At 61.9% G+C, this 27,582-nt stretch overlaps 1 protein-coding gene across 5 annotated transcripts; it reads right to left on the bottom strand.

The window, feature by feature from the left end:
- Positions 1-600: 600 nt before the first annotated feature.
- Positions 601-26,646, bottom strand: TET3 (tet methylcytosine dioxygenase 3). 5 transcript variants are annotated; one of them, XM_049831324.1, is made up of 10 exons: positions 26,565-26,646; positions 8,682-10,902; positions 6,318-6,408; positions 5,410-5,503; positions 4,741-4,949; positions 4,459-4,609; positions 3,877-3,966; positions 3,619-3,756; positions 2,881-3,217; positions 601-2,512 (listed from the first exon to the last, which is right to left on the bottom strand). In XM_049831324.1, the coding sequence occupies exons 1-10, from the start codon at positions 26,592-26,594 to the stop codon at positions 777-779; spliced, it is 5,097 nt and encodes a 1,698-aa protein (XP_049687281.1). In that variant the 5' UTR covers positions 26,595-26,646; the 3' UTR covers positions 601-776. The 5 variants fall into 5 exon arrangements, with proteins under 5 accessions (XP_049687281.1, XP_049687284.1, XP_049687280.1 ...); XM_049831327.1 differs by lacking the exon at positions 26,565-26,646 and adding an exon at positions 22,662-22,884; XM_049831323.1 differs by lacking the exon at positions 26,565-26,646 and adding an exon at positions 13,139-14,728.
- Positions 26,647-27,582: the final 936 nt, after the last annotated feature.

Here is a 27,582-nt window from a genome sequence, read left to right on the forward strand (position 1 = left end):
AAGCCGAGCGAAGAAGCACCGTCCCGGGACGTCCCGCTCATGAGCAGGTCTCCCGTCACTGTAAGAAAGGACTCCTCAAGTTGCAAAATAGGTATTTTTAGGTCCTTGGGAAAAAAAATTAATCGGACGTTCAGCGTGTCCGGCTGACGGTAAAGCACACAATCCTGCCAGGCCCCATGCGTTGGAGCCGGAGGGAGTCACCTCTTGCCTTTAAGCTGGTTTGGTGTTCAGGTTGTTTCTTCTTTGCGTTCAGGGTTTTTTTTCGATGTTGGCTTCTTTTTCGAAGATCGGCTTCGTCGTTGTCATCGGAGTAAAAAATAAAATAAAATAAAATCCAATAAATAGGCATTTTTAAGTGGAATTAAAAACCTCTCCTTTGCGAAAGGACACTATAAACTTCTCCATCCGTTCGCACGGTGCACGAGGCTAGATTAAAAAAACGCGGAGATATAAATATGAGATTACCGAAAAGCGTCAAACAGCATCGTTCCTCTTTTTTTTCAATCGAGTTTTGCTTTGTTTGCCAACTCCTCGCCAAGCGCAGCTCTCTGACGGCATGCGCCCGCGCCGGCTCCGCTGTTTCCGAGCGTGCGTGTTGGGTTTGCTTTCTGTGGGTTGGGTTTTTTTTGTTGTTGTTGTGTTTTGCTTCGTTTTTCTCGATTTTGTTTTTTTTTTTCTTCTCCCCCACGCCCGAGGAGAAAGCACCACGAAGCAACGCCGGGCTCCGGCGCTGCCGAGGGTTGAGGTAAGATGGGGCTGCGGCGGTTGCCTCCGTCTCAGATCCAACGGCTGTAGGGGCCTGTCACCTTGGTGTAGGCGTAGGAGGACACAGTGATGGCGGAGTTGGTGGGGATGGCCACCGCCTGCCGCGTGGGGACCGAGTCCCTCCTCTCCTTGCTGGGCGCCTCGGTCGCCAACGCGCCGCCCCACTTGCGTTTCTTGGCGAAGGCTTTGGCGTCCGGTGGGAGGCCCAGGCGTGCCGCCTCCTCTTGCCGGGCTCGAGCCCGCTCCGCCAACTGCTTCATCTTGGCCTCCCACAGCGCCAGGCCGTGGTTGGGCTGGTTCAAGTTCTTGTGTTGGTAGAAGACCAGGGAGATGCGGGTGGGGTGGCAGCGGTTGGGTTTCTTCAGCGGGGTGGTGGCGTGGAGCTCGCGGCGGGCGCACTCAATGAGGATGGAGCCGTGGGCGGGTGCCACGGCCACCCCGCCGATGTTCTCGTCCAGGAAGTTGTGCTCGCTGTCCGACCACTCCTCCTCCTCTTCCTCGTCCTCCTCCCCCTCCTCCTCCTCTTCCTCCTCCTTCACCGCCTTCTCCGGCAGATCCTCCTCCAGGCCGAAGGGGTCCCACGGCTTCTCCCGGCGGGGCCCCGCTGCCCCCTTCTCGCCCACCGCCGCCTCCCACGGCTTCTCCAGCAGCCCCGGACTGGGTGCCGGCGTCCTCCGCTCCTCCGCCTTCACCGAGCCCCACGGCTCCTCGGGGAAGCTGGGCAGCCCCGGCAGGGCCGAGCTGAAACCCAGCGGCCCCAGCAAGCTCGAGGTGCCCGTGCCAGCCAGCGCCGCTTCCCCCAGCTTGCAGGGGCTCCACGGTTTCGGCAGCAAGCCCGAGCCGCGCGCCGCCGCCTCTCCCGCCAGGACGTTGGGCCATTGCTTCTCCGGCGGCGGCAAGCGGGCGGCAGCGTCGAAGGCGCTCAGCTTCTCCCGCCCGCCCAAACCCGGCACCAGGGCGTTCCACGAGCCCTCCGCCGTGCTAGTCCTCTCGGGTGAAGACGCGCCCCGGGACGCTTTGAAGGGGCTCCACCGCGGCTCCGGGCCCCCGCCGCGCGCTGGGATGGCCGGCAGGGCTAAGCCGGTGCCGGGCACGGCCGCCGCGCCAGCAAGGGGCTCGACGGTGGGTGGAGGGTCCGGAGGCTCCTGCTTGATGGGCCGGCTGCCGAAACAGTTCTGTGCAAACGGCGGCAACTCCTCCGAGCCCGAGCTAGTCCTGTGCCCCCCGGCCGCCGCCGCCGCCGCTTTCTGCTGGCTGGCATAGCGGTTAGCCCGCTCGTAGGTGCGCTGGTGATGGTTTTTGCTCCGGACGCTGTGCGGGATGGGCTCGGGGAAATCGGTGTTGTTCCCATAGGCGTGGTTGAGGTTCTCCTGCAACACCGGGACGTCAGGCTTCTTCTCGTAGCCGTTGCTCACCCAGCTGCTCCCGCCCCTCTCGGGCGCCCCATAATTCAGAAACTGCGAGGGGAACACGTGGTTGCTGGAAAAGCCGTAATACCCGAAGGAGGGAAGCGCGAACTTGGAGTGAAACCCGTTCACGGAAGGCAGATTGGGCTGTGCATAGTAGGAATGGTAAGAGTAAACACTGTTCATGCTGTACGGGTCGGAGGGCCGGCAGCTCCCCAGCACCGAGTAGCTCTCCACCACTGCGTTACCGTTGTACTTGAAGGCGTTGTAATGGCTCTGCGGCTCCACCTTGATGGAAGGTTTCAGCGGCTGCGGGGGCAGCCCGCTTTTCAACGCCATACCTGCGGGCACAGCACACACACAGCCCCTGTGACCCGCCGGCCGAGAAAGCCGCCAGTGGGGAGCGAGGACCCCAAAAACTCGGCCGGACTCAAAAAATCCCACGGTGATGGGCTCACCGGCCGAGCGCAGAGGTCGGCATCGCCCGGTGCGCTGGCACCAATTCACACCCACGCTCCGGGCTGCGGCGAGAGCTCCCCGCCGCACCGCAGTACGGGCAAAAACCCAGGCACCACAGAAATGCTATCCTGCACCTCAACACCACATGCTCAACGCCGCCAGCCCGAGAAAGACCCCAGTCACATCCCCATCCCCTCACGCGCTCTGCGGATGGCCTGGGGCGGCAAGACCTCACCTCCACCCCCGTTACCTGCGTTTTGCTGGAGCATGGGGAGCTCGAGCGCTTCCTGCTTGATCTTCTCCGGCGTCATCAGCTTCTCTTTCTGCAGCTTTTTCTTCTCCGCAGCGGCTTTCTTTGCCTCCAGCTGCCTCTGCCGGCAGGACTTGGCGGGCTCGGGCAGCTTGCGGACCTCGCGGGGGAAGGACGTGAGCACCTGGATGGCCCCGCTGCCCACCTTGGCGTTTTGGTTCTCCTCACTGCCAAACTCATCCGTGCTGGACATCTTGTAGAGGGGGAGGACGTGCAGTTGCTCATCTTCGGGGATTTTCCCCACCACGCGATTGTCTTCCTTTGTCAGCGTGCAGACCTGGGGGAGCGCAGGGTGCCATCAGCAGGATGCTGCCAGATGCGGGACAGGGGCGAAATCTCCTCCTTATTCACCTCCACCACTGTGCAGCCACGCCAGCCTGGCATCCCTCCCAGCCCACGCCGGTTCGCAGCCGGCATTCGGAAACCTCCCATGGGGTTTGGGGGTCAGATGAAAGCGAACGCATCGTCCCCTTTAGCACCGTGCTTTAGTCTAGCTGGGGTGGCTTCAGCACCCCACAGACCTGAAAGGTTTCATCTGAGGCGTGCAAACACCAAGGACCGGCCACTGGAGTCACGCAGGTATGACAACTGGGGACAGGGGGGACTGAGTGGCTCAAACAGGAGCATCCCAAAACAGGGGGAGAGCATCCCGAAAAGGCCCGCTGGCCGCCTGCTTACCACCGTGCAGCCGTTGTAGAGGTTATGCTGATCTTTGTGAGCGTGAGCGCAGAAGTCCATGCACGCCGTCACTCCCGAGAACGGCCTCCCCTCCTTCAAGCCCAGCCGGCAGTCTATCGCTACATCCTCGTTGGTAACCTGGCAGACGTAGGAGATGGCTCCAGTTATCCGAAATCTCCTACGCACCGCCACCCCGCACCCGCTTCTGCCTGCCACTGGGCCGACGCGTTTCCAAGTGGACAAGTGCGCGGCTGGTACCTGGTTTTGGTAGGCTTGCGGTGCCAGCCTCTTGTAAAGCGGAGCGACCTCGGTGGCCAAGTCCTGAAAGCTTTTCCGGAGCAGCTCTTCCTGCAGTAGGGAAAAGAGGAGGACGTCACCCAGGGGTTTCGACAGCGGGGAAGGAATTGGGGGCAGAGTGCCCGCACACCACGCGGCATCCAACCCTTCCCACGAGGTCTGCCACAGCGCAAAGCACACGGCTTAAATTCCTGGTGAAATTCTGGCCGTTCAACCTCCAGCTTCAGCGTCTGTTGCGCTTTTGCTTGCTCAACCCATGAGCCCTCTGGCATCTTCCCTGAGGTTTCTAGAGAGACCCCCTTTGTGCCACGCCGTACTGGCACTTGCTGTCACACCAAAAGTCCTGGCTCTGGGACGCCAAGGCCAGCCTGCCCTCTGGTTTCACCAGGTTGGCTTTCTGACCCCTGACCCCCTAATTCATCAAAAATCCCACAGGGAATCCTACTTTCAGGCTTCCCCCCAACAAAACTTGGAGCTGGGGGTAAAAGGAGGTCTGAACCCACACCCCCGCCAGTGCTGCCCCACTCTGCCCACGTCACCCACCTCTTTGGGATTGTCCCCCACCAGCCTGAACTTGCGGGGAGTTTTGCTTCGGGCGTACTTGCAGCCATTAAAATACATGCTCCAAGAGCAGCCGAAGGAGAAGGAAGCGCCGCAGGTGTTGGGGTCTTTGCCTTGGCATGCGCAGGTCCGGCTGCGGGAGGGACACCGCAGAGGAGCATCAGCCGCTGGCGCGGTGACGGCAGCTCCGAAAACAGGGGGGACCCCCACATCCCCTTCCCACCCCGTCTTCCCAAACCAGACCGGCGGCGCGGCGCGACTTACTCGTCGTTCAAGCCGCAGCGGCGGCTGGTGGGGTTGCCGTATTTGGTGAGGGTGTCGGTGAGCTCCTGGTACAGCGTGTCGCCCAGCGTGCGGGGGATACCCTCCCAGGCCAGGATCAGGATGATGATGACAGCGTTCTGGCAGTGGTGGCCGGCCCGGTGCCGCACCAGGCACAGCAGCTTCTCCTCTTGGTTGTGTCTCCGGATCACCTGGAAAACAGAAGGGCCAAGTCAGACCACTCCAATGGTGAGCACCTCCCGTGATGGGGAGGACCCCAAAAGCGGGTCCTCACTGCCTTCTGCATCACCCTGTGGGGATTTGGGGGGGGGGGGCGGGCGGGGGGCAGAGCTGTGGGGGGTCCCACGGTCACATTCACCCCCACGGGCTTTGGGGTGCCAGGGCGGGGGGGGGATGTGCCCGGCCCAGGGGCTGCAGGCACGGACGTGCTGTTCGGCGGGTGCCGGCGGTGGGAAGCCCCGTGGAGTTTCCCCGGGGGCGGCCGCCGCTCTCGCTTCCTCCTTGCCAGCCACAGATCGAGCATCCACCCCTGCCCACTGCGGCCACCGCCGGCGGGGGACCTCCTTGTCCCCAGGCAGGGGGGGGGACAGGCGCGTTACCTCGGGGAGGACTCCGGGGGGGCGGAACGAGAGCCGGGGCACAGGCACTCACCCACTTGGCGATGGGGCAGCCCCGGGAGCTCTTCCCCTCCTTCCCTGTGTAGATGACCTTCTCGATGCGGATGGCCTTGCCTTTCTCACCATACCTGCCGGCGGACAGGCATCAGCCCTGCTCGCCCCCCACTATGCTCACGAGTCCCCCCGCTTGACCTCATGGGCCCCTCACAAGCCCCCACTGGCTTCATGGGACCCCACTCACCCTCCCTGGAATCCTCATGAGCCCCCACCCACCCTCAGGAGCCCCCACTCACCCTCGCAGGATGCCACTCGCCTTCACAGGACCCCCCAGGACCCCACTCGCCCCTTTGAGCCTCGACTCATACTCACAGGACTCCACTTGCCCTCATGGGACCCCATCCACCTTCACAGGACCCCACTTGCCTTCACAAGACCCCAAGGAGGGCCCCCACCCACACTCACAAGCCCCCGCTCGCCTTCACAGGACCCCACTCACCCTTGTGGACCCCACTTGCCCTCACGGACCCCTCGCAGGACCCCCTTTGCCCTCACAGGATCCCCTCGCCCTCATGGGATCCCTCATAGGCCCCCCACTTGCCCTCACAGGACCCCTCACAAGCCCCAGTTCTCCCTCGTGGGCTCCCACTTGCTCTCACGAGACCCCACTCATCCTTACAGGCCCCCACTCACCCTCATAGGCCCCTACTCGCCCTCACGGAACCCCACTTGCCCTCACGGAACCCTGCTTGCCCTCATGGGCCCCCACTGACCCTCACGGGACCCCACGGGACCCTGCTTGCCCTCACAAGCCCCCATTCACCTTCATGAGCCCCCACTCGCCCTCTCAGGGCCCCACAGGACCCCAACTCACCCTCACAGCCCCCCCGTCACCCTCACAGCCCCCCAGGATGGGACGGGACGGGACGGGATGATGGCCCTTACCGCTCCTCCATGAGCTCCCTGATGGATGCCACGGTGGGCCCTGAGCCCAGGTGGGTGTAATACGGCCCCTCATCCTTCTCCACGATTTGCTCTGCAGAGGCAGGAGAAGGGGAAAGAGATTTGGGGGTTTGCACCTCTGCCGGCTGCTCCAAAGGATGCCAAACCCCCAAATGCCCTCAAACCGAGCACTTCTGCACCAAAAATCAAGGGTTCCTCAATGGCGTTTCCCCGCTAAGAGCATCGGGGAAGGGAAGCCGCAGTTAGGGGTTCGTTAAACAGCCTGGCGGCTCCTCTTCGTTTTCTGCTCTGGAAGACGCTCCCAGCAGTAAAATGCACTGGGGAACAAGGGGACGGGTGCTCAGACCCGCACCTGGCAGCACCCGTCCCCTTCGGGGACCCAAAAACCTCCCCGAGCGGCCGCAGCCCCTCCCAGCATCGCAGCAGCAACCGCGGCTCCATCCCGGCACAGGGGATTTGCGCCAGCCGCTCGAGCACGGTGCATTTTGATGAGCTCTGCTGAGAAGAAGCAATTAGCAGTGGCGGGCAATTTGGCATACAAACCCCCCCTTCCTCGTCCCCAGGCCTCCCTGCTCCCTGCCAGCTCCCACCCTGGGCACCCATCTGGCCCCGCTCACCGAGACCAGCCCGGCTGGATGCTGCCAAAACCATCATGGGATGATTTGGGGGCTTAAAACTACTTCTGCCTGCTTTTAGGTTTGCGTAGAGAATCTGGGGATGCTCATGGGATGCCCCAAGGTGGCTGAACCCACGCAAGGAAGGAGCTGTTGCGTCGGGGGAGAGGCTGAAGGATGCTGGGGCTACGGAAGGATGCTCAAGATACAGGAGGATGCTTGGGCTACGGGAGAAGGATGCTTGGGCTACAGCCCCGCAAGCAACACAACCTCCGCAGCAGCAAACCCCTCAGGGCTTTCAGAGCATGAAGGTGCCGGCGCAGGAAGCAAAGGATGCTCCGGGCAGCCACGACGGCGCAGGGGTCGATCCCCGGCGCACGGGGATGCTCAAACGCTGCCGGGTGGGACGCATCCGGAACGACGGCCGGGTCTGATCCGTCTTTGCATCCTTCTGCTCTCACCACCCTGATTTTCATTCCCGTCATGTCTAACTGGCTGGGCGCCAAGGCGAGGAGAAAGCCGGGCTCAGCTGGGCTGCAGCTGTCCAGACAGAGATCAATACGGGACAACGCAGCGAAGGCTGATTTTATTACAGCGTCTAACAGCACAGGCACCTAATAAAGCACCGAGCCCCGACTCCTACTTAATTGCTTTCTCTCACAGCTTTTCCTTGAGAAAATGGAAAGAGGTGGCAGGGGGGGAATCCCCCCTCTCCCAGCCCCTAAACCATGCTGCAAAAGAAAAAGCAACACGAATCTTTTCCTGGCACCGCAGGGTGAAACTCCGAGATCAGTTCGAGCGGCTCCAGAAAAGCCTTTCATTCGCTCGGTGCCATTTGGGCTAATTACTGCTGCCATTTACAAGCAAATAAATAAATAATCATAAGCCCCGCTAATAAAGTGCAGCTTGTGCTTAGCCCGAGGCCACCTCTCCCAGCAGCACTGGGGCTCGTTTTTCCGGCTGGATGCCCCGAATCCTCACCCTGCTCCTCCCAGGGGAGAGTGCAGCTCCGGTCTAAATTTTGGGGAGGGAAGATCCAGCTCCCCACGCTCCGATGGAGCTGGACTGCAAGGACCAGGTGGGAAACCTCTAGCACTTGCTGCAAAGTCTAACAAATGCCAACACACGCCAAAAAAACCCCAAATCCAAGAGTCTGGTGCTTTTTCAATGCATCCCAGTGGGATCGGCCACCGAACAACCCAGCATCCTGGCAGCGAATACAGCTCCAGGCATAAGCTCACATGCTAAGTTAAAGTTTGGGTTGAGTTAACCCCAAACCAGCTAATTTGGCTTAAAATAGCAAGAACAACCAGACGAGCCGGTTTTTAGGCAGGTTTCGGCACTGGGGCAACCTACTGGCCCCTCTATGGGATTTAGCTGAGCGGTTAAGCGGAGGCAAAACCCAACAGCCCTTCGGTATCGCTGCTCTTCCAACCCACACCGGCACAGCCAGGTCGGCGTCGTCACCACGCCCCCGGTGACGTGGCAGTCGCTCGGCGTTTGCCGTCCGACCGTAAAAATAAGAGAAGAGAAAGCAAAAGGGGGCTCCGCAGCATCGGGGTTTTGCCATGTGAGCACCGCATCCACCCAAAAAGCGTGGGCTTTGCCGACGCCACGGCATCGCTCCGTTACTTATCCAGGACAATCCCACCCTGCAAAGCCACCTCCTTGAAATGCCACCCCCGGGGCTCGCCACCATCCCCGTAATCCCCCGGCACGGCCGCTCGCTCACCAACGCAGTCGCAGGTGGGGAACTCCGCTTGCGCCCGTTTGGCCGGCGTGTCCAGGAGGCTTTTGGTCGGCGTGTCCAGGTATTTCAGCGGCGACTCCAAAAAGCCGCTCAGGGTTGGCGTCAGCGGCACCTCGTCCTTGGTGGGCGTCCCGTCGGCGTCATCCGCGTCCGGGTTTTGGCTTTCCTCAGAGTAAAAGCACGTGGTTGACACCACGGTGATAGCACCAGAAGACTCGATTTTGATCTGTTTAGGGGACCGGGCGGTGAAGGATGGCTCCGAAAGTGGACACTTCCCCGGCGAGAACGAAAAGCTTTTGGGTCCGGCTTGGGGAGCGCTGCTCGAAGCCGGGGCGGCGGCGGCGGGGGGCACTTGCGGGGCTGGTGCCGGCCCCCCCGGCAGCTCAGCAGCCCCGGGGGCGAGCGGGGCAGGCGTCTCGGGGGGCTGCAGGTTGAAATTCTCCCCGAATTCAGCTTCAAATTGCCGGATGAGCTCTTCCAGCTTGTCATCCACCACGATGGGGGTCGGGGCAGTCGGTGGGGGGGCGGCCGGCGCTTCCTCCGAGCCGGTCGAGCCCGCCGGCACCGGGTGAATTTGGGGGCCCCCCCCGGGGGCACCCCTTTCCTGAGAGTCGGGAGCCGGGGGGCCGCCGTCGAGGGGGTTCGGCGGCGGGGGGCGAGCAGCGGGCAGGGGTAGTGCAAGAGGCTGGAGCGGGAAGGCAGGTGGCGGCGGTGGTTCGGTTTGCATCTCTTCGGCGGGGGGTTCGGCGGGCGCCCGAAACCCTTCCAGGCTGATCTGCCAGAGGGGCGGGAAGAGCGGCTGTGAGTCCTTCTGCTTTGCCTTCTTGATCTGCACTTGCTTGCGGAGCGGTTTGGCCGGGGGGGGCTTTTCGGGCGGCGTTTTCTTCTTCTTCTCTTTGGCCTGCTTCTCAAAGGGCTTGGGGGGCACGGCCGGGGCGCCGGGAGCCCACCAGCCGCTCGGCCGGTCCGGGGGTGCCGCCGCCGCCGCCGCTGCCAGGCTTTGCTCGAGGAAGAGGCTGCGTTTGTGGTGGAGATGCTGCTGCAGGACCAGCTGCGTCTTCTTGTGTAGGCTGGGCTCCGGCGGTGCCGGCGGCAAGCGGGGGCCGCTCAGTGCTTCCTTGCTAGGTGCTCGATCGGGGGGCTCCGTTTTAGGCGCCATCACTTTGCCGGCCGTCACTTCGGGTCTCTTGAAAGCTGCCTTGATGTAGTCATCGGCGTTACCCAGCAGCTGCTCCAGCTCTGCCATGGGGTCTCCGGCCCCTGCCGCCCCCTCGGCCTCCAGCCCCCACGCCGCCGCGAAGCCACCCCGGGGAGGTGCTGCGCCGAAAAATGGCTCTGGTGCCGCTCCGGGCTCTGGCGGATAACGGGGCTCGTCTCCTCGCTGCCACGTGGCCGCCGGCAGGGCAAGGGGGCCAGGGCCGAAGGGGGCGGCAGGGGGCGGCGGGGGCGGCGGCGGCGGGGGCTGGCCGTCACCGGCGGGCTGGGGGAGAGCGGCCGAGAGCTGCGTCAGGGCTTCGATGGCTATGGCGGTCTGCAGGCTGATATTCTTCTCCTTGGCGATGGTCAGCGCGCTTTGGGAAAAGGGGAGGCCGTCGGGCGGGCACGGCTCGACGGTCTCAGGCACCGGCTGGGGGTCGATAGCACCTTCCGGGGGGGGCGGCGGGGGGTTGGCGGTGGCGCAGGGCCGCGGTGATGCCGGCTCTTCGCCGAGAGCCGTCTTGATCTTCTGCTCCAGCCATTCCAGGTAGTCCGGGCACTCGGGACCATCGCAGTTGCAGTTGGGGGGCTTCACGCCATGCTTGGCCAAGGCCAGGGCAGCCTTGAGGGCGTGCAGGTCCTCCCCTCGTGGCACGCCGTCTGCCGCGCTCAGCCCACCCCGGCTCATCTCCGAATCGAACTTCTCGTACAGCAGCGACGGTGAACCTGGGGGTGGCAGCCGGTAGGAAGAAACGGCTTCGGCCACCGCTGAGAAGGCCACCAGGTTCCTGACGTCTTCCAGGTGGGCTTTACCGGCGGCAGGCGGCTGGCCCGGCGACCAGCCGCTCGGCTCCATCAGCGCAGTGCCCCCCGCCTCTGGCCGGCCCCCATTCACCAGGCTGAGCCCACTGCCCTCGTTCAGCCGCCTTTCTTCGACATAATTAATTGGCCCTTCTTCCATTTGGCTTCTGCTGGGTCCATCAACCGGGTCGCCCGCCGAACCTGTCTGCGAGGAGGGAGAGAGGAGAGACGTGATCATCCCCTGCCACGACCCATGTGCCATCACCCCCCGCCCTATCTTCTCCCTCTTTTTTTTTTTTTTTATTCCCCCTTTCCCCATCTCTTTTTCTGACCCGGCTGATGAAGACGCGGATGAGCCGCATGAAAAAATAATTGCCGCCGGCAAAACCAGGCGGGTTTTGCCCGGCTGCCTAAGGAGCAGCTCTGCTCAAAAGGCGGCCGGTTTCCACTGCGCTGGCCCCGCGCCGCCCACGTCCCCACCCCGCCACCCGCTTTCGAAATTGCTCACAGGACGGTTCGGGATTTCCATCGCCCGCTGAGGGCGAGACCCGCCGAGGTGGGACGGGGAGGGCGTCCCTGGCTCTAGCGACACAGTTTGCACCGGCGAAGGAAGCGGCACGGGGAGAAAAGGGGGGTTTTTTTGGACCCGTGCCCAAAGCAAACATCCTGGCCGGGAGCAGCCGTCCTTCGCCGGGGGCCGCGGCACGGCAGGAAGCCGCCGAGTTGGCTACGCCGGTGCCAGGGGCGGCGCGGGGATGCTTTCACCTCGAATAACCCGGCGTCTGTATCAACACGGCTGGCCAGGGCCCCCCGGCAACGCCGAGCTACAGCACCAGCGTCCAGAAAACCGGCCGCGTGCCAAGAAGAGACCAAAAACCATTAGAGCCGTCCATGCCGACGCGAGGTGGCGGCACCCAGGGAGACCGTCACCCCGGCGTCTGGGCTCGCGCGCCCCAGTTAAGACCCTCCAAGGGGTTTTGCCAGGGATAGGGGGGTCCTTCTGCGCTCTGCGGCTCTCTCCCCCCTCGGCGGCGGGCATTTTAGTGCTCCAGCAGCCGGGGGTGCAGGGCGCTGGCAGCGTAGTTAGCAGTTTGCTGACAACCGGGGGGAGCTTCCTGCAAGCTAAAAATACAGCAAAGTTCACTGGAAAAAAATATGACAAAGCAAGCAACGGCTGTGGTCAGAGCTTCCTGCCTCTGGACGGTGCCGGTACCGGCTGGTGGGAAGGATCCGCAGCCCAGACTCGCCAGGAGACCCCGAGTTACGGCTCCGGCTCCGTGTTCAAGCGAGCTGACGGTGTGCGGCTGCTGGCGGTGAAGCCGCGTTTAACCCTTCAGCCACTGGCCCCACGGCTTCGGCACGGGCGTCCTTCAGGGTGAGAGGGTGAGCAAAGGCGCACGCTTGAGCGCGGGCGGTTTCTACGCCAGAGATAAGCACACTGCTGACTGTGGCGAAACCCTGGCAAAACCGAGGAGGAACCACTCCCAGCACGACGATATCCCCAAAATCCCCCCCTCCCCGGGGTGGGGGAGAAGCTCCCAAGGGAACACAGCACGGGTACAAATCACCGTGGCCCCACTCCGGCACAGGGCTCACCCCGAAGCTGCCGCCGCAGCTTTATAGGGGCTCCGGCTTCGGTCCCTTCGCAGCATCCCCGGAGCCAAGCAATGGAGCTGCCAGCGATGGGACCGGTCCATCAGGTCTGGGGAGCGAGGGCTTCGCTGCAGGTTTGTGCCGCGCGCCGGCGATACGGCAGCTTGGGCAGGGTGGGGACAACACGCCGCCTCCGCTCTCCTTTGCAAACCGAGGAAGAAACAGCCTCGCCCGTCCTTCCTACGCCGTCATCATCCTCCTCCTCCCCAGCCAAAAGGGTTTTTCCCAAGCAGCACACGGTGGCAGGCAGAAAAATGCCCTGAGCCCCCTCCAAGACCTTGGGGGGACACACTCATGCCCCGAAGGGTCCCCACCATCGCGGTGGTGACACCAGCCTGGAGAAACAACGACAAACCTGTTTTGCCTTGGGTGGGGAGCAGACGCTGGCCCCAAGGATCTACCTGGGGGCAGGGAACCTGCTGGGTAATGGCAGGGGAAGCCCCAAAAAACAGCCGCCGGGCCAGGGTGGCACCTTGGGCTGCTCCATCCCATAAACCAGGTTATCGACCCAGGCCGGGAATGCAGGAAAATAGTTCACCCTGCAAACACAAGGCAGGAGTGAGCATCCCCCCAGCTCCCAAAGGGTTAATCCGAAAGCCACAACCTTCCCCAAATGGGGGGAGGGGGGTGGGGGGCGGGTGGGAAATATATATATATATATAAAATATAATATTTTTTTCCCTGGCTCTCTCATCCAGCTCCTTTTGTTCCTGGCCCCACAGGCCGGGAGATGGAAAGACCTCGCGGCTTCTCCCCGAAAATTAATCCCCCTCCCCATCCCAACTCACTCCGGCAGCATCCGCAGAAATCCCTCCATCGCTGCCGTGGGCACCTATTCCTCCACGCCTCGGCCCGTTTTCCCCGGAAAAAACACTGCCTGCCCAAACCTCCTTCCATTTGCCCCGGAAAAGAATAAAAGCTGGGGAGGGGGGACGGAAATAAATTAAAATAAAGAGAAAACCAAGCGCTTCAGTTCGGGTTAGCTTGGCTGCTTGGCTCCTGCACAGTCCCTTCTGCATCCTTCAGGTGCTATAAAAGGGGAAAAATCCCCCTGAGGATGAAAACATTTATTTTTTTAATCTGTTTTTCCTCTTCTTTTTTTTTTTTTTTTTTTTTCTTCCCCATTTTAAATGCCGTAAACAGAGGGAAGGAAGGGAAGAAAAAAAAAAAAATAACCACACACGCAGAGCCCGGCTTGGAGGGTTTCCAGCCTGGGCTGTGCTCCCTGGGAATAGTCCGGAGCCGTTTATAACCCGGCGAGTGCCGAGGGGGGAGCCCCGGCGGGGGCACGGTGCCGGATTCGGGTACGGCTCTGGCCGGACGGCACTTACGTGTGCGGGGTGGGAGGCGAAGCCAGAGGCGATGGCGGGACCGTTCGGCGAGGAAAGACGAAACGAGTTGTTCAAGCCTCAGCCACCCCGGCCCTCCCCGCCCCCTGCAAAACCAGCTGGAGGAGCCATTAGCCCCGGCGCTGCGCGCACGTAGGGACGGACGGACAGACGGCGGAGGGCCCCACGCTGGCCCCCACAGCTCGTGGGCGCCGGCCGGGCCCCGAAAGGCGCCTTGACACCCCGCGGGGGGACACGGGGGGGACCCCGGTCCCGCGAGCCGGCGGGGAGGGATAGCCGCGGCTCGGCCGGCTCCGGCGAGGAACGGCAGCCCCCGCCGGCGGTGGCCCTATAGATCCCACTGCCCTACAGCTCCTGCTGCCCTATAGATACACTGACCCATATACCCGGCAACCTGCATGTTCAGCAATCTCACCTATCTAACAACTTTATATATCCAGCGATCCTACATAACCAGCAACCTACATGTCCAGCAACCTTATATATTCGACAGCCCCATAGAGCCAGCAACCCTATCTATCAAGCAGCCCTATATAATCAGCAACCTTACACATCCAGCAACCTTACGTATCCAGCAGCCCTGTATAATCAGCAATCTTATACATCCAGCAACCCGCGTATCCAGCAGCCCTATATATCCAGCAGCTCTATATAATCAGCAATCTTATACACCCAGCAACCTGCATATCCAGCAACCCTATATATCCAGCAACTCGTTACATTCTGCAATCTCATATATCCAGCAGACCTATATATCCAGCAACCTTAAACACTCAGCAACCCTAAATACCCACATCCCATATACCCAGCAACCCTGTATATCCAGCAACCTATACATCCAACACCCTATATGGCCAGCAGCCTATATATCCAGCAACTCTACACATCCAGCAGTCTATACATCCAGCAACCCTACATAAGCAGCGATCTTATACAGCCAGCAACCTGCATATCCAGTAACCCTATGTATCCAGCAGCTTGTTGTATCCAGCAACTTACATATTCCTCAATCCCGTATCTCTAGCAACCCTAAACACTCAGCAACCCTAAATACACAGTCCACTATATCCAGCAACCCTACATATCCAGTGACCTACACATCCAACAACACCATATGGCCAGCAGTCTATATATCCTATAGTCTATATCTCTATATTTCAAATTACTACTTTCAACCTCCTTGCTGGGCTGCATGAAAAACAAACTAAACCCACCCAAAGCCAACAGGGGAACAGGTTTTTAAATCCCTCGTCCTCCAAAAACACCCGCTCCCCCCCCGCCGGGAGCCCCAAAATTGCCCCGTATACGTATTTTGGGGTTTTACTAAATCCCTTGGCAGGAGCCAAATGGCTCAGCTGCAGAGAACAGAGCAACTCGGTGCACGCAAAGCGGCTTGGAAGACGCCGCTTGGTGTCGTCCCGCTACAAAAAATGCTCAATTTTTATTAAAAGTGCAGAATTTGGGAGCCAGAGGAGAGCGGAGGAAGGCCGGACCGTACCGGCAGGGATGCTGAGCCTTTCCTGGTGGCATCTGGGCGGCGGAGGGGGGACACGCAACACCGTGCGCCGGGGCTGCGGCGAGGGCACGGCGGGGTGTTTGGGAGGTCAGCGGGTGCCGCTGCCAGCCAGCGGCACGGGCCGGCCAAGAGGCAGGAGGCAGCTTGGCTGCCGGCCCCGCACCGCGCCGGTGGAGCCCGGCCAGCCCCGGCACTCGGCTTGTGGTTTTCCTCCTCTGGCAACAGCCCCGGGGATCCTCCACCGGGACGGCGGGTTGGGGGGCACCGCGGAGGGGGGGTAAGTACCGAGCATCCCTGAGTGCAGGAGACCCTACAATAACAAACCGCGCGGCCGGTGCCACCAAAGGGCTTTGCCGGGGAAGGAAAAGCTGCCGAAATCACGGACATGCCCGCCCAGGGATTGATGCTCCTGGGGGGCACCGCTTCGCCTCGACGGACCCCGAGAGACGGAAAAAACCCCCTTCCAGTCCCAAACCACCACCGACCCCACGTACCGGCAGGGGTGATGCCGGAGAGGAGCCGAACGGCGCAGATGCCCTAAACCCAAGCTCAACGCCCCTGAAAACGGAAAATAAAGGAAAACCGGGAAACCCGAGCGCCGAGCCGGACTCACGATAGCCCCCAGCTCCCCTCCGGCTCCCCCCAGCCGGGGTGCCCACCGCGCCGGCTCGCGGTCCCGCTGCCTCCCGGCGCCGCGGGCGGCCGCGGCTGCCTCTCCCGCCTTGTTTTCCAAGCTGTTTCCATGGCCCCGGCTGACCCCGGCGCTGGGTCTGAGCTGCTCACTCCTGTCCTCATTTAGCCCGGAGAAAAGCCGGAATAGCGCCGATGCCGAGGGAGCTGAGCTGATTTATGCCACGGGAAGCCCAGCTCTGCTTTACACGAGCCCCGGGAGCACTTTCGGGGACCCCCGTAGCCATAACCCCTCTCCGGACAGCGCTAGGGCGATTATTTCACCCCCTTTTCCTTCTCACTGGAGTACAACGAGGCAGTGGAATGCGATATAGTCCTGCTCTCGGCTTCTGCGCTGGCATCCCGCCAGCGCCGGGAGCTTCCGAGGGAGATGGGGGATTTTTTTCCAGGTGGAAAAAAATGCGTTCCCATCTCCATCCTCCTCGTTTCCTCCAGGAAAAGGGTTTTTCCCTTTTGGAGGGGCCACAGCAGGGATGCTCTGGGTGGGAATGCTCCGGATTGGGATGCTCAGGGTACAGATACTCCGAGTGGGGATGCTTGGAGCAGGGATGCTCAGGGTAGGAATGCTTGGGGTGGGGATGCTTGGGATCGGGATGCTCGGGGCGGGAATGCTCAGGCAAGAGATGCTCGGAATAGGGATGCTCAGGATCAGGATGCTCCAGGCAGGGATGCTCAGTGTAGGGATGCTCAGAGCAGGGATGTTTGGAGCAGGGATGCTCAGCACTGGGGACAGGCGAGCGATGTCCCAGTGGATGCTCCCACTGGAGCAGCTTTTGGGAAGCAAGCTGCTGCAGCCAAGCCACAGCGTGCGTTCCCACTACGGCGTGCCTTCCCACCGCGGCGTGGAGCCGAGCCGGGAGACGCCAGTTGGCGCGGGCAGGGGGAAAGGCTTGGCACAGCGCAGAGCCGCATCAGGCTCCCGGCTCCGGCCGGGCAGGGAGGGAGCTGAGCTCTTGAAAGGGAAAAGGAGGAGGAAAAAAAAAAAAAAGGCGGCGTTATTTTTGTTTCTTGGAGCGGTTTTTTTCCTCAAACACAGCTGGCTCCTCTCGTGCCGGCGCTCGGCTACCAGATTGGCGCCGGGGCCGGCTGGGCAAAGCCAAATTGTCGGCTGGTGGGCAGCAGCGGCTCAGTGGGGAGCTGTGTCTGCTCTGTCCCTGGAGAAGCGGAAGGAAGGAAGGAATGGGGAGGAAGGGGAAGAGGAAGAAGGGGAAGAGGAAGAAGGGGAAGAGGAAGAAGGGGAAGAGGAAAGGGAAGAGGAAAGGGAAGGGGAAGATGGAAATGGGGAAGAGGAAGAAAGGGATGGGGAGAAATGGGGAGAAAGGGGATGGGGAAGGAAGTGAAGAGGAGGAAAATGGGGAGGAAGGGAAACAAGGGGAAGAAGGGCAAGGGGGTGGGGAGGAAGGGGACAGGGTCAGGGAGGAAGGGGTCAGGAAGGAAAAAGGACCCATCCAGGAGGGAAGAAGGAAGGGGGAAGCGCGTGGGCTGTAGGAGAAAGGCCTGGGGCCTCGCCTCGCCTCTCGCCCAGCCCAGCAGTGTTTGCCGTCCCACCCCAGCCGCCCCCACGGGGCTGGGCTGCATTTCGCAGCCGTGCTGCCGGCGTCCCCCACGGGACCAGGCTCGGTCCCCTCCTAGGGGCCCCTTCAGCCCCACCAATCCCCCCACCGGAGACATTTCCACCCCGCCAATTCCTTTGCATTGCAAATCAGGCGGAGAAAGGCAATTTGGGGGGAGCGAGGAAGAAAGCCACCTCGCACCCATGCACTAACCAAACTGCACCCCCATTTTCAGGTTTTGCCTCCCCCGGTTTGAGCAGAGGGGAGTCCCTGCACCCTCTTGGCCCCCACGGGTGCTCGGCTCCCCTCCAGCCCATCCCCGTCCCATCATACCTGGGGGATGCTGCGGTGTCCCCCCGCTCCCCGGGACGTGGGGGCTCCTCACGCCGCCGCCGTGCCGCACAGCCCGACCTTTTGGAGGAGGAGGAGGAGGAGGAGAACCGTGCGTGCCGCCGCCCTCCTGCCTGACAAGCACCGACAAGTCGGCGGTGCGATGGCCGGCGGGCAGGAGCCGGGAGATGAGTGGGAGCCCAGCCCTGCCCCGTCTGGGAGCAGGGAAAACGCCAGCTCTGCCAAACCCAGAGCTGGTTTCACCGCCACGACCCGTCCCCGATGTGGGAAAGCATCTCACGGTGGGTGGGAAACGCGACCCCTCTGGATGAAATCCCTTTTCCAAAGCTGGAGGAAGACGCACGGCGTGCAAAACACGTGCCGGTGGCACGGACGCTGGCTCGGCACCAGCAAAACCATTTCGCAGCACGCCGTACAAAAACCCCTGCTTTTTCTCCACCAAAATTTAAAGCCCCCCCCCACCCCGTCCCGGCTGCCTCCCCGGGGGCCGGTGCCGCTGACTCAGCGCCGGCGCTGCTGAGTCACCGCAGCCACCTCAGCCCCGACGCCAACCGGCTCCGGCGATGAGCTCAGCCGCGGGGGCTTCGGCACATCCACGCTCACCGCCAGCCGCGGCACCGGCAGCCCCGGGCCCTGGGGAGCCACATGACGCGACTTTTGCCAGCACTTCTGCCTACGTTTTGGGGTCTCACCAGCTTTTTCCCCCCTGAAACCTCACCCGTCCCCAAAACCACACCAATCAGCGTCGCCTTGAATCCAAGGCTACCGAAACACAGTCGCCGGCTGGGCGAGGAAGCCGGCACGGTTTCAACTCTCCCACCCGCCAACTGGTGCCACAGTCCTCCCTGAAAACACCCCATCATGGGCCACCCGTGAGCCAGGATGGCAGCCACGGTCGCCATCCGCATCCTCCCCATCTCGCTCACCAAAAGAGGAATGGGAATGATAAAAAAAGGGGGGAAAAAAAAATCTAATTTTGATATTTTTTTTTCCCCACGCTGGGGTCATCAGTGCCGAGGGGGATGTGCCGACGCCGCCTCCGGCTTCCCCGGCCCGGTGACGGGGTTGATGACTCACGGGGAAGGAGGGGGGGAAGCGGCGCGTGCACGGGGCCGTCATGTTTGTAAACCTAAAAAAAGCCATGTGCGGGCAGGCAGCATGCTCCGGCCGGCAGCACCGGCTGCCAGCGGCTGCAGGCGAGGAGCACGGGGACAGGCAAGGGACAAGCAGTGGCAGCCTCCATGGCACCATCCCGACCGGGGAAGGTGAGGCGAAGCGTCCAGCACGGGTGGCAGAAGCCGGCCCCGCTGCAAGGGCTTGTGTTGTGATGGCTCTAATTGGCACGGCTTTACGTGCAAGGGCTTTAATTGCAATGGCTTTAAGTGCAAGGGCTTTAAATGCAACGGTGTTAAGTGCAACGGCGTTAAGCGCAACGGCGCTAAATGCAATGGCATTAGATGCAATGGCGTTAAGTGCAACGGCTTTAATTGCAACATCAACGGGGGTTTCTAAGAGGCTCAGGGTCTTTAAAGCCCGTCGCCCTGTTGCTGCTCATCCCCCTTCTGCACCCCATCGCCTTCCAGCACAGTGTTTGCAACGGGCCGCAGCTCCCGGGATGCTCCTCCATCCCTTTCCGCCAAGCTGGGAAGTGGGGGGCTGTGGTGACAGGGGCCATGCCACCAGCAGCCACCAGCTCTGCGGTGACGAACCCTCCAGCTATTACACAGCATCCCCCGGCCTCCGCGCTGACGACTGCAGCAATTACAACTTGCTCCAATCCATTTTTCATACAGCATTTTCAGGACTTGAGGTGGTTCAGGGTTTTTTTTTTTCCCCTCATTTGGCTGCGATGGAAATTGCAGGCTCGGGAGCTCGTGGTCCCCAGCTCCCCCGTTTGACAGCAAAATCTCATTTAATCAAAAGATGCGGCGACTGGATGTGCAGAAGCACTTCTCTCTTTTTTTTTTTTCCCCTTAAGAACTGCCATTTTAGCTGTAGCAAACAAACACGCTGCATTGTCCCCGCGACACGACTCCCTCCGACAACCCGGCAGAACCCTGCCTGCAAAATCCCTGCCGCCTGCATGCTGCCAGCCCCGTCCCACCACCGCCGAGCATCCCGGCTCACGGGGAAAGGAGGTTTCAGCCCTGGGAGAGAGGAGAAAACTGGGGTTGAGATCGGTTTGCGGGCCTGGCAGCGGCGTGGCGGGCAGATGTGGAGCGGGGATGGAGCCGATTGCAGCTGTTTCACCTCCAGCCTCTTCCCATTTCATTTCATCTCCCCTTGGATGCCGGCCCGGGGGGGGGGGGGGGGGGGGATAAAAAAAAAAGCTCTTTCATCCTCAAAAATGGTCTGGCACCCTCTTGCACCGAGCTCAAAGCAGCAAGATTAAAGAGCTGGCAGAGAAAGGGAGAGGGGGGACCAGTCCCCAGGAGGGCTGGGTTTGGGGTACATCACTCTCATCCCAGCCCGCATCCTGAGCCGCGGTGGGGACAGCGAGGGGACAAGGGACGGCGGGCTTCGGCGCTGGCCCCTTCATTGCCATCCCACCAGAAAGGCTCCCTGCGCGCACAGGGAGCGAGGGACGCGGCAGGGACCCCGGCACGCGCGGACAGGGAATGGGAACCCCATTGCCATAGGAACAGGGCCCAGGGATGCCGGCACATGCAGGCAAGGGACCGAGGACCCCAATGTCACAGGGACAAGGACAAGGGAGGCCAGCACGTGCAGGCAGGGGACTGGAGACCCCGATGGCATAGGGATGGGGCACGAGGGACCCTGACGCTGCAGAAACAAGGAGCAGGGACCCCACCATGCGCAGGCAGGGGACGAGGGACACCATTGCCATAGGGATGGGGACGCTGGCACACACACGCAGGGGACCAAGGACCCTGACACAGCAGGGATGGGGACTGGGGAACTCCGGCACACGTAGGCAGGGGGTCGGGACCCCCGATGCTATGGGGACAGGGACACACAATGCCATAGGGCCTGGGGACCCTGGCACACACAGAGGGGACTGAGGACCCGATGCCACATCGATGGGGACCAGAGACCCCAGCACACACAGGCAGGGGACCAGGGTCCCTGATACTGCGCGGATGGGGATGGGGCACCCCGGCACATGCAGGCAGGAATCCGAATACCCCGACGCCATGGGGACAGGGACCGGGGACCCCAGCACATGCAGGCAGGGGACTGGGGACCCCAGTGCCATGGGCGCAGCTCACTCCCCGCACACCAGCGCTGGGGACACCTCGGGAAAAGCTTTTAGGGTCGCAAACCTGCAGCACAACCACACATCCCAGAGGCGCCGCGCCACTGCTTCACCGACCCCGTCCCCAGTGGGACCAGCAAAACCCCCACCAGGAAAGGCCAGAGCACGGGGACACACACACACACACACACACACACACACGACACATTTTGCTTTCCCAAGGTTCCATCGGCTCCTCCTCCGAGCCACCTCTCCCCTTAATTACCTGCGATAAAGAGTCCAGGTCGGTAATCCGAAAAACAAACCTCGTCACAGCTAATTAGGTGCCAAAGGCCAAGAGCGGGGCTCGTTTATGGGGCCACCGTAACAACCGCGAGGACTCTGCTCCGGCGCTGCCCATCCCTCCCCAGCATGATGCAACCTCGGGGCCGCACCGGCACTTGCCGCATCCCGGCACCCCGCGGTACCCAGCACCCCAGCACCTGTGACGGGGTCTTTTTTTCTTTTTTTTTTGGCAAAGCATCTGCGGATCCGGAGGCGGCTCCGGCGTCGGTGGGCAGGCGGGTGCACGCGCCGGCGCATCCCGGGTGTGAGATCTGAAGCATCCCCGTCCCTCGAAAACACGTGGTGCCGAAGCCGCTCACCGCGGACTCAAAACTTCGGGGCGGCCACGCGTTTCGGCACGCTCTCCCCAGCTTCGGGGACGTCCCCCGGTGCCACCAGCATCCGCAGCCAGTCGGATCGTATCCGCCGCCAAACCACGCCGCTCTTGGCACCGGGATAACCCAAATCGCTGCCACGGCTGGCGGATGAGACCCCTCCAACGAGGACAAACCGCTTTTTCTCCCCACCTCCATCCTAACCCCCGTTATTCCCGGCGTGACGAAAAGCGGGGGGGGGGGGCCGACCCCGCCGGACCCCCGCGTCCTCGTCACAACGAGGGATGACAGCTGCCAGCGGACGCGTTACGTCAGGGTGACGTCACGCCACGGGGAGCCTCATCGCCCTTGTTAGCATCACCCCGCCGTACCTCTGAGCTCAGCACATTTAGGGGATGGAGGGGAGAGGATTAATAAAAATAATAATTTAAAAAAAAAAAAAAAAAAGCCGAAAGAGCAATGAGGTAATAAGGGGGGGGGGGGGGGGGCACGTTAGGACTTATCCCCCCCCAACGTCCATCCGCCCCCCCCCCCATCTGCTGGAGAGAAAGAAAAGGGATAAAAGAAGGAAAATACTCAAAAATCACCCCAAAAGGGAGCGGGGCAGAGCCGGGGCCCGGCCGGGCGGTGCGTGTGTGTCCGTGTCCCGTGTCCCCGGCCCCCCCCGGCCCCGCCGCTTTGTCCTCCCGGCCCCGCCGCGCCTCCGCGCCCGCCGCTGCTCCTCCGCGCCCGCGGAGCCACGAAACACGCGCAAACGCCGCGGGTGGGGGGGCTTCACCCCCTTCCCCCCCCTCCACCTCCCCTCAGCCCTCCCCCGGGGCTGCATGTCCATGGCGGGGGGGGGGGGGATATGCACGGGGGGGATGCGGGGGGGGGGGGGGCATGCACAGGGGGGGGATACGGGGGGGGGGGAACGCACAAGTGGGGATGCAGAGGGGATATTTTTCTTTTTTTTTGGGGGGGGGAGGGTACTTACCTCGCCGCTCCCCCCGTCGCTGCCCCCCTCGCAGCCCCCGCCGGGCCCCGGCACGGATCCGGCCCTCAGGAGGAAGCCATCTTGTCTCCCTCTCCTCCGCGCTCCCTCACCGCCGCCCTGCTGCAGCCGGGGGGGGGGTTGACCGGCGCATCTCTTCTTCCCCCCCCCTCCTTCCTCCCCTCCTCCTCCTCCTGCTCCTGCTCCTTCTCCTTCCCCTCCTCCGCGCAAGCTCCCCCCCCCCCACGCAAACACTCCCCCCCCCCCCCCCCCACGCAGCGCGACACCGCCCGCCCGCTCCCCCCGCCGGGGCCGCCGGTCGATCCCGGCCGCTGCGCAGGAGCGGGGGGGGACACACACGGACACGGACACGGACACGCAGGGGAGGTGCCTCCACGCCGCGACACCTCGTCGTGTCGTGTGTCGTGGTGTGTCCCCCCCCAAAAAAAAAAACCCCAAAAAATTGGCGTAACGGGACCCCCAAAACCCTGGTCGCGTGTGTCACCCACCCCCCCCGCTGGGAAACCGAGGCAACAGCCCACGCGGGGGAGTGGGAACAGCAAGACGCAGCCCCAAAAGCATGCTTTGCCCCCCAAAACCACGCTTTGCCCCCCCTCCCCCCAGTATTTTCCTGCTGTTAAACCCCCGGCACCCCCGTTAATTTGGGGACGTCGTTAATCGGGGGCCCTCATTCATTTGGGGACGTCGTTCATTTGGGGGACGTGGTTAATTTGGGGAAGTCGGAGCTTTGCAAGGCTCAAATCCCGCACAAGAACCACCCCCCGTGTCGCCCGGCTGCCCCTTTCTCCCCAAAATCCAGGCCCCTGTGAGGAAAAAAAGGCGGGGAGGGGGGGTATTTTCCCATGGGAAAAGCAGTGGGAATGGGCCAGCGAAAGGGTTAAGGCAGGGCTGGAGTCCTTAAATCAGCCCTGATGGGATCAGCTCCAGCTTTTCCAACCCCTGCATGGAGCTGGCAGGTCTCAGCTACGATGCACATGTATATTTGGGGGGGGGGGGGGGGGGGGGGGAAGGGGGAGCAGAAAAGCGAGTTCCCCCAAAACCTTCCCCATCCAGGGCATAGAGGTGATGCTCCAGCCCACTATGGGTTTTCCAAGACTACTACGAGCTGAATTGCCGGCAAAACTTCTACAAACTCAAAGGTCCCAAAGGTTTCCCAGGAGCATCCCGGTGAAAACTGTTTTCCAAAGGGATATGCAGCAGAAGGAGCGATCCAAGGAGCCTCAGGCCTGCAGAATGCCCAGTGGGATGGATAAACCAGATGCTGTGTCCCGGCGGAAAATGCAACCATGGACCCGACATCCCCGTCCCTGCGATATTGGCTTGAGCTTGTCTTTTCCCAAAAAGGCCACGCGTGAGCCGAGAGCCCTATTGCAATGCCAAGCCGGAGCCCGCTGGGATCCGACCTTTGGTCCAAACAAAGCGACTCCCACAGGAATAAATAAATAGGATAAACTCGTGCTGGGAGCTGGTTTTCCCCCCAGTTTCCAAACTTGCATGACGGTGCTGCGGGATGCAAACCCCCTTTGCCCGGCCAAGCTCGGCACCGCCGTGCAACAGGTCGCCGCAGAAAACACGGCGGGGATTTAATTAACGCAGACACCTCCTTCCTCCCATCCTCCTCCTCCTCCTCCGGCCGGACAGGGCAGCGCGTCCGCCGGCATCCACCCGGCGATTTGCTCCCAAGTCATTTTAGCTGTTAACATCACAGCTGAGATCTGAAATATTTTCAGCGGAGGCATGGTAACGGCGAGCATCGCTCCGGATTAATGGAGGACATCCCCCCGGCAGGCGGGTGACGGTCCTTCGGGTGACACCGGGATGCGCCGGCCGAAAATGAGACGAACCCCGGCAAATCCTTCATCCCATCCATCACCCTGATGCTTTTTTGGAGATGCCAGACCTGGTTTGGGGTGATTTCATGCCCGTGAAAAAACCCTCACCCCAATCCACCAGGGAAACCCCTCGAGATGGACAAATTTAGTAACTTTTTATTAGTAATGCTTGAAATGAGATTATCCCTAATCTCTAGCGTTTGGCACCGAGACAGCCTGCCAAATTCAGTTAGGGGCTTTCATTTCCCAACACCGGGGATGTGCCGGGGACACCTTGAGCTGCATCATGTCCCGCCACCACCCGGCAAAGGGGTTTTGGGGTCCCGGTGTAACCGTTCCTGCCGGGAATGGAGTTTCCTGTGGGGTTTATTTAAGGTTTGGCCCCCCCAAGCCGGGGGAGATGGGTCAGAGCATCGTCCCCTCCACCAGCCCCGGTCTTTGCCAGGCGGTTTGGGCGGCTCTCGTTAGAAACCGGCGGCTCCCCGGCACTGAGCGAGGCTTTGCTGTATATTTTTCCGTGGCGGTAATGAGCGGGTTCTCAAGAAGTTGATTAGTTATGCAAATGGCAAAGGCATTGAGAGCCGGCCGGGGAGGGTGGGAGAGGGTCCGTTGGCGCCGCGGGACGGGGAGCGGAACGAAGCCTCGACCTCTGGCGTCTTCCCTCCTCCTCCTCTCCCAAAACCCTCGTGGATGGGGACGCGTCGCGCCCGGCGTGGAAATCAAACGCCAAGGGAGACGGCACGAGCGCGGCTCCAGCCGCGGAGGTGCGAGGGGAGACGCCGGCTTTCCCGGGCCTGGCCGAGCTGGAGGAACGGGCAGAACCGGTGCTGGGGAAAGGGGCTGGCTCCCCGGCTCGCTTCGTCTGCCAAACCACCCCGGGAAAGGCGCCGGGACGTGGGAACCGCGGCACGCCCCTCCCTCGGCCGCTGGCACCACCAGGACCAGCCTGGGGCGGGCAGGGACCCACCGGCACTTGGGTTCCCAGGGGAATCCCACCGCTGCCGACCCCGGCTCCGGCAGCATCTTTATAACAGTCATCTTTTTTTTTTTAGCACGCCCACCCCGGAAAAGTGCCAGGGCTCAAATCCCCACCGTCAGCCGTTTTCACCGGCGCTTTGCCAAGGGCAAAGTCCTTCCTCCTGCCCTGCCATGTGCCAAACACCGGCCGAGCCGCCTGTCCCCACGTCCCCACCGGCCCGTCCCATCGTCCCGCCAGCCATCCCAGGGCAAAACCTGTCGGATACAACTCGGAGGCGCGAGGCGACCGCTCACCCCCCAATCCCCCAAAAAAGCAAAAGCGGCAGCAGTTTTGGGGGGACGCAAAGTCCCAAAAATAAACCCCAAGCAGGAGATGTTTCTCCCTCCCCACCTCTCCACTGCAGAGACCCCCCCCCAGCAGGAGCAGCCCCCCCTCCCCGTCCCCCTGCCTGCTTGGGCACCACAGGCGCGATATTAGAAATCCCGGTTACAACCACCCTGGCCGGTAAAACCAGAAGCGCCGAAGGAAGGCATTGTAATTTTTGATGGAGAAAATGCCACGACTTGTTAGCTTGGCGATGCTCCCCCTGGGCACGGCTCTGCCTTCCCCACGTGCCCCCTTCCTCGCCACCCCCTTCTTTTTGGGGGGAGCCCCCCCGATGGGACCCAGGAGGGTTTCGCGCGGCATTTTGCTCTTTTATACCAAGAAACTCAATTTAAAGGTGGATTTTGTCCCATGCGTCCTGCTGCCACCCACCCTGCGGCGGTGTTTTGGGGACGCCCCAGGAATGAGCTAAGATTTTGGGGGGGGAGGGGGGGGTTTAAGGCATCGAAGCGGTTTTTAAGGCAGCAGAAGGTCCCATTTCCACCAGAAATACCCTTAAAAAAATAAAACCATCAACCAACCAAGAAAGGGCTTTCCCTGCCCACCCCGACGAGCCCCCCGACAAGTTACGGTGACGTTACAACCGCCACAAAGAAGCCACAAATCACCCCAAAAAGGCGAAGACGTCCCAGGAAGGGGACACACACACGCACACAGAGATGGGTTTGGGGGGGCCGGAGAAGCACTTACCTCCCGGCGAAGCCCCTCGCACCTTTCCATCTCGCTCCCGGGGCGAACGTTAGATTTCGGGGCTCCCCCCCGCCGCGGGGGAGCGGGGGGAACCGGCGGCTGGACCGGGCTGGCAGACGAACCGGGTGCCCGGCGAGAGGGACATAACGCCGTCACCGTCCCCCCCGCCGTGGGGACGCCGGTGACTTCTGTGGGGACAGAGACGAAACCGAGTGAAGCACCCGGCTGACGTGAGTCGCCCCAACTTTTAATTTCCACGTTGTTTCCACCCCGGGGGCGGCCCCCGCTGACTCCCCACCCCTCCATCCCCCAAACTCCCACCAAAACGGGGGGGGGGGGATGCTGCCCCCCGCCCCCCCATTCCCACCCCCTTATTTTTTCCAACCCCATTTTACTTTTTTCTTTTTCCCCTTAAAAACCACACAGCTTCGCACAACTTCACCCCGCCGCCGCGCAACTTCAGCCGCACGCCGGCAACTTTCCACGCAACAACCCCCCCCCCGTCTTCACCACCACCGCCCCCCTAAACCCCCCCAATTTAGATATAAAGAGCATTACCGCAAAAAAGGGGTACGGCACCCCCTTGGAAACGGGGGGCCGGGTGGGTTCGACCCGGAGCTAAGTGCATGCACGGCAGCGTGGGGTGGTGGTGGGGGGGGGGGGGGGGTTGGTGGAAGGAAGAGTGGGGTCGAAATAAAGATGCAAATTGTCGTCCCCCCCCCAACCCCAGGGGGTGTTGCAGTGGAGCTGCACGTTGCTGCTGCTGCTGCTGCTGCTTCCTTTGTTCTGCAGGCGCCCGCTCGGGGGGACCCGCCGGCCGGCCGGGGGGCTCCAGGCCAGCGCCTTGTGCCCCCCCCACAATGCTTTGCAGCAAGCAAGGGTCGTGGGTGTTTTGGGTTTTTTTTTTTTGGGGGGGGGGGGGGGGGACACAGAGGCAGCCAGACCCTCTGGGGTAATGGTGGGGAGGGTGGGAGGGCCTGGTGGTGGTGGTTTGGGGGGGAAGCGGGGTGGTGGGGGG

The sequence above is a fragment of the Accipiter gentilis genome, chromosome 28, assembly GCF_929443795.1.
Source record: "Accipiter gentilis chromosome 28, bAccGen1.1, whole genome shotgun sequence".
Taxonomy (NCBI): domain Eukaryota; kingdom Metazoa; phylum Chordata; class Aves; order Accipitriformes; family Accipitridae; genus Astur; species Astur gentilis.

What these genes read in the sequence shown, in the direction of transcription:
- TET3 (XM_049831323.1), bottom strand. Translation starts at nt 13,369, where the DNA reads ATGCAGAAGGGACTGTGCAGGAGCCAAGCAGCCAAGCTAACCCGAACT. An exon ending in CCCCACCTGCGACTGCGTTG is followed by an intron (nt 6,409 to 8,681) that starts GTGAGCGAGCGG and finishes CTGCCTCTGCAG; the next exon opens with AGCAAATCGTGGAGAAGGAT. An exon ending in TGGGGGACAATCCCAAAGAG is followed by an intron (nt 3,967 to 4,458) that starts GTGGGTGACGTG and finishes TCCCTACTGCAG; the next exon opens with GAAGAGCTGCTCCGGAAAAG.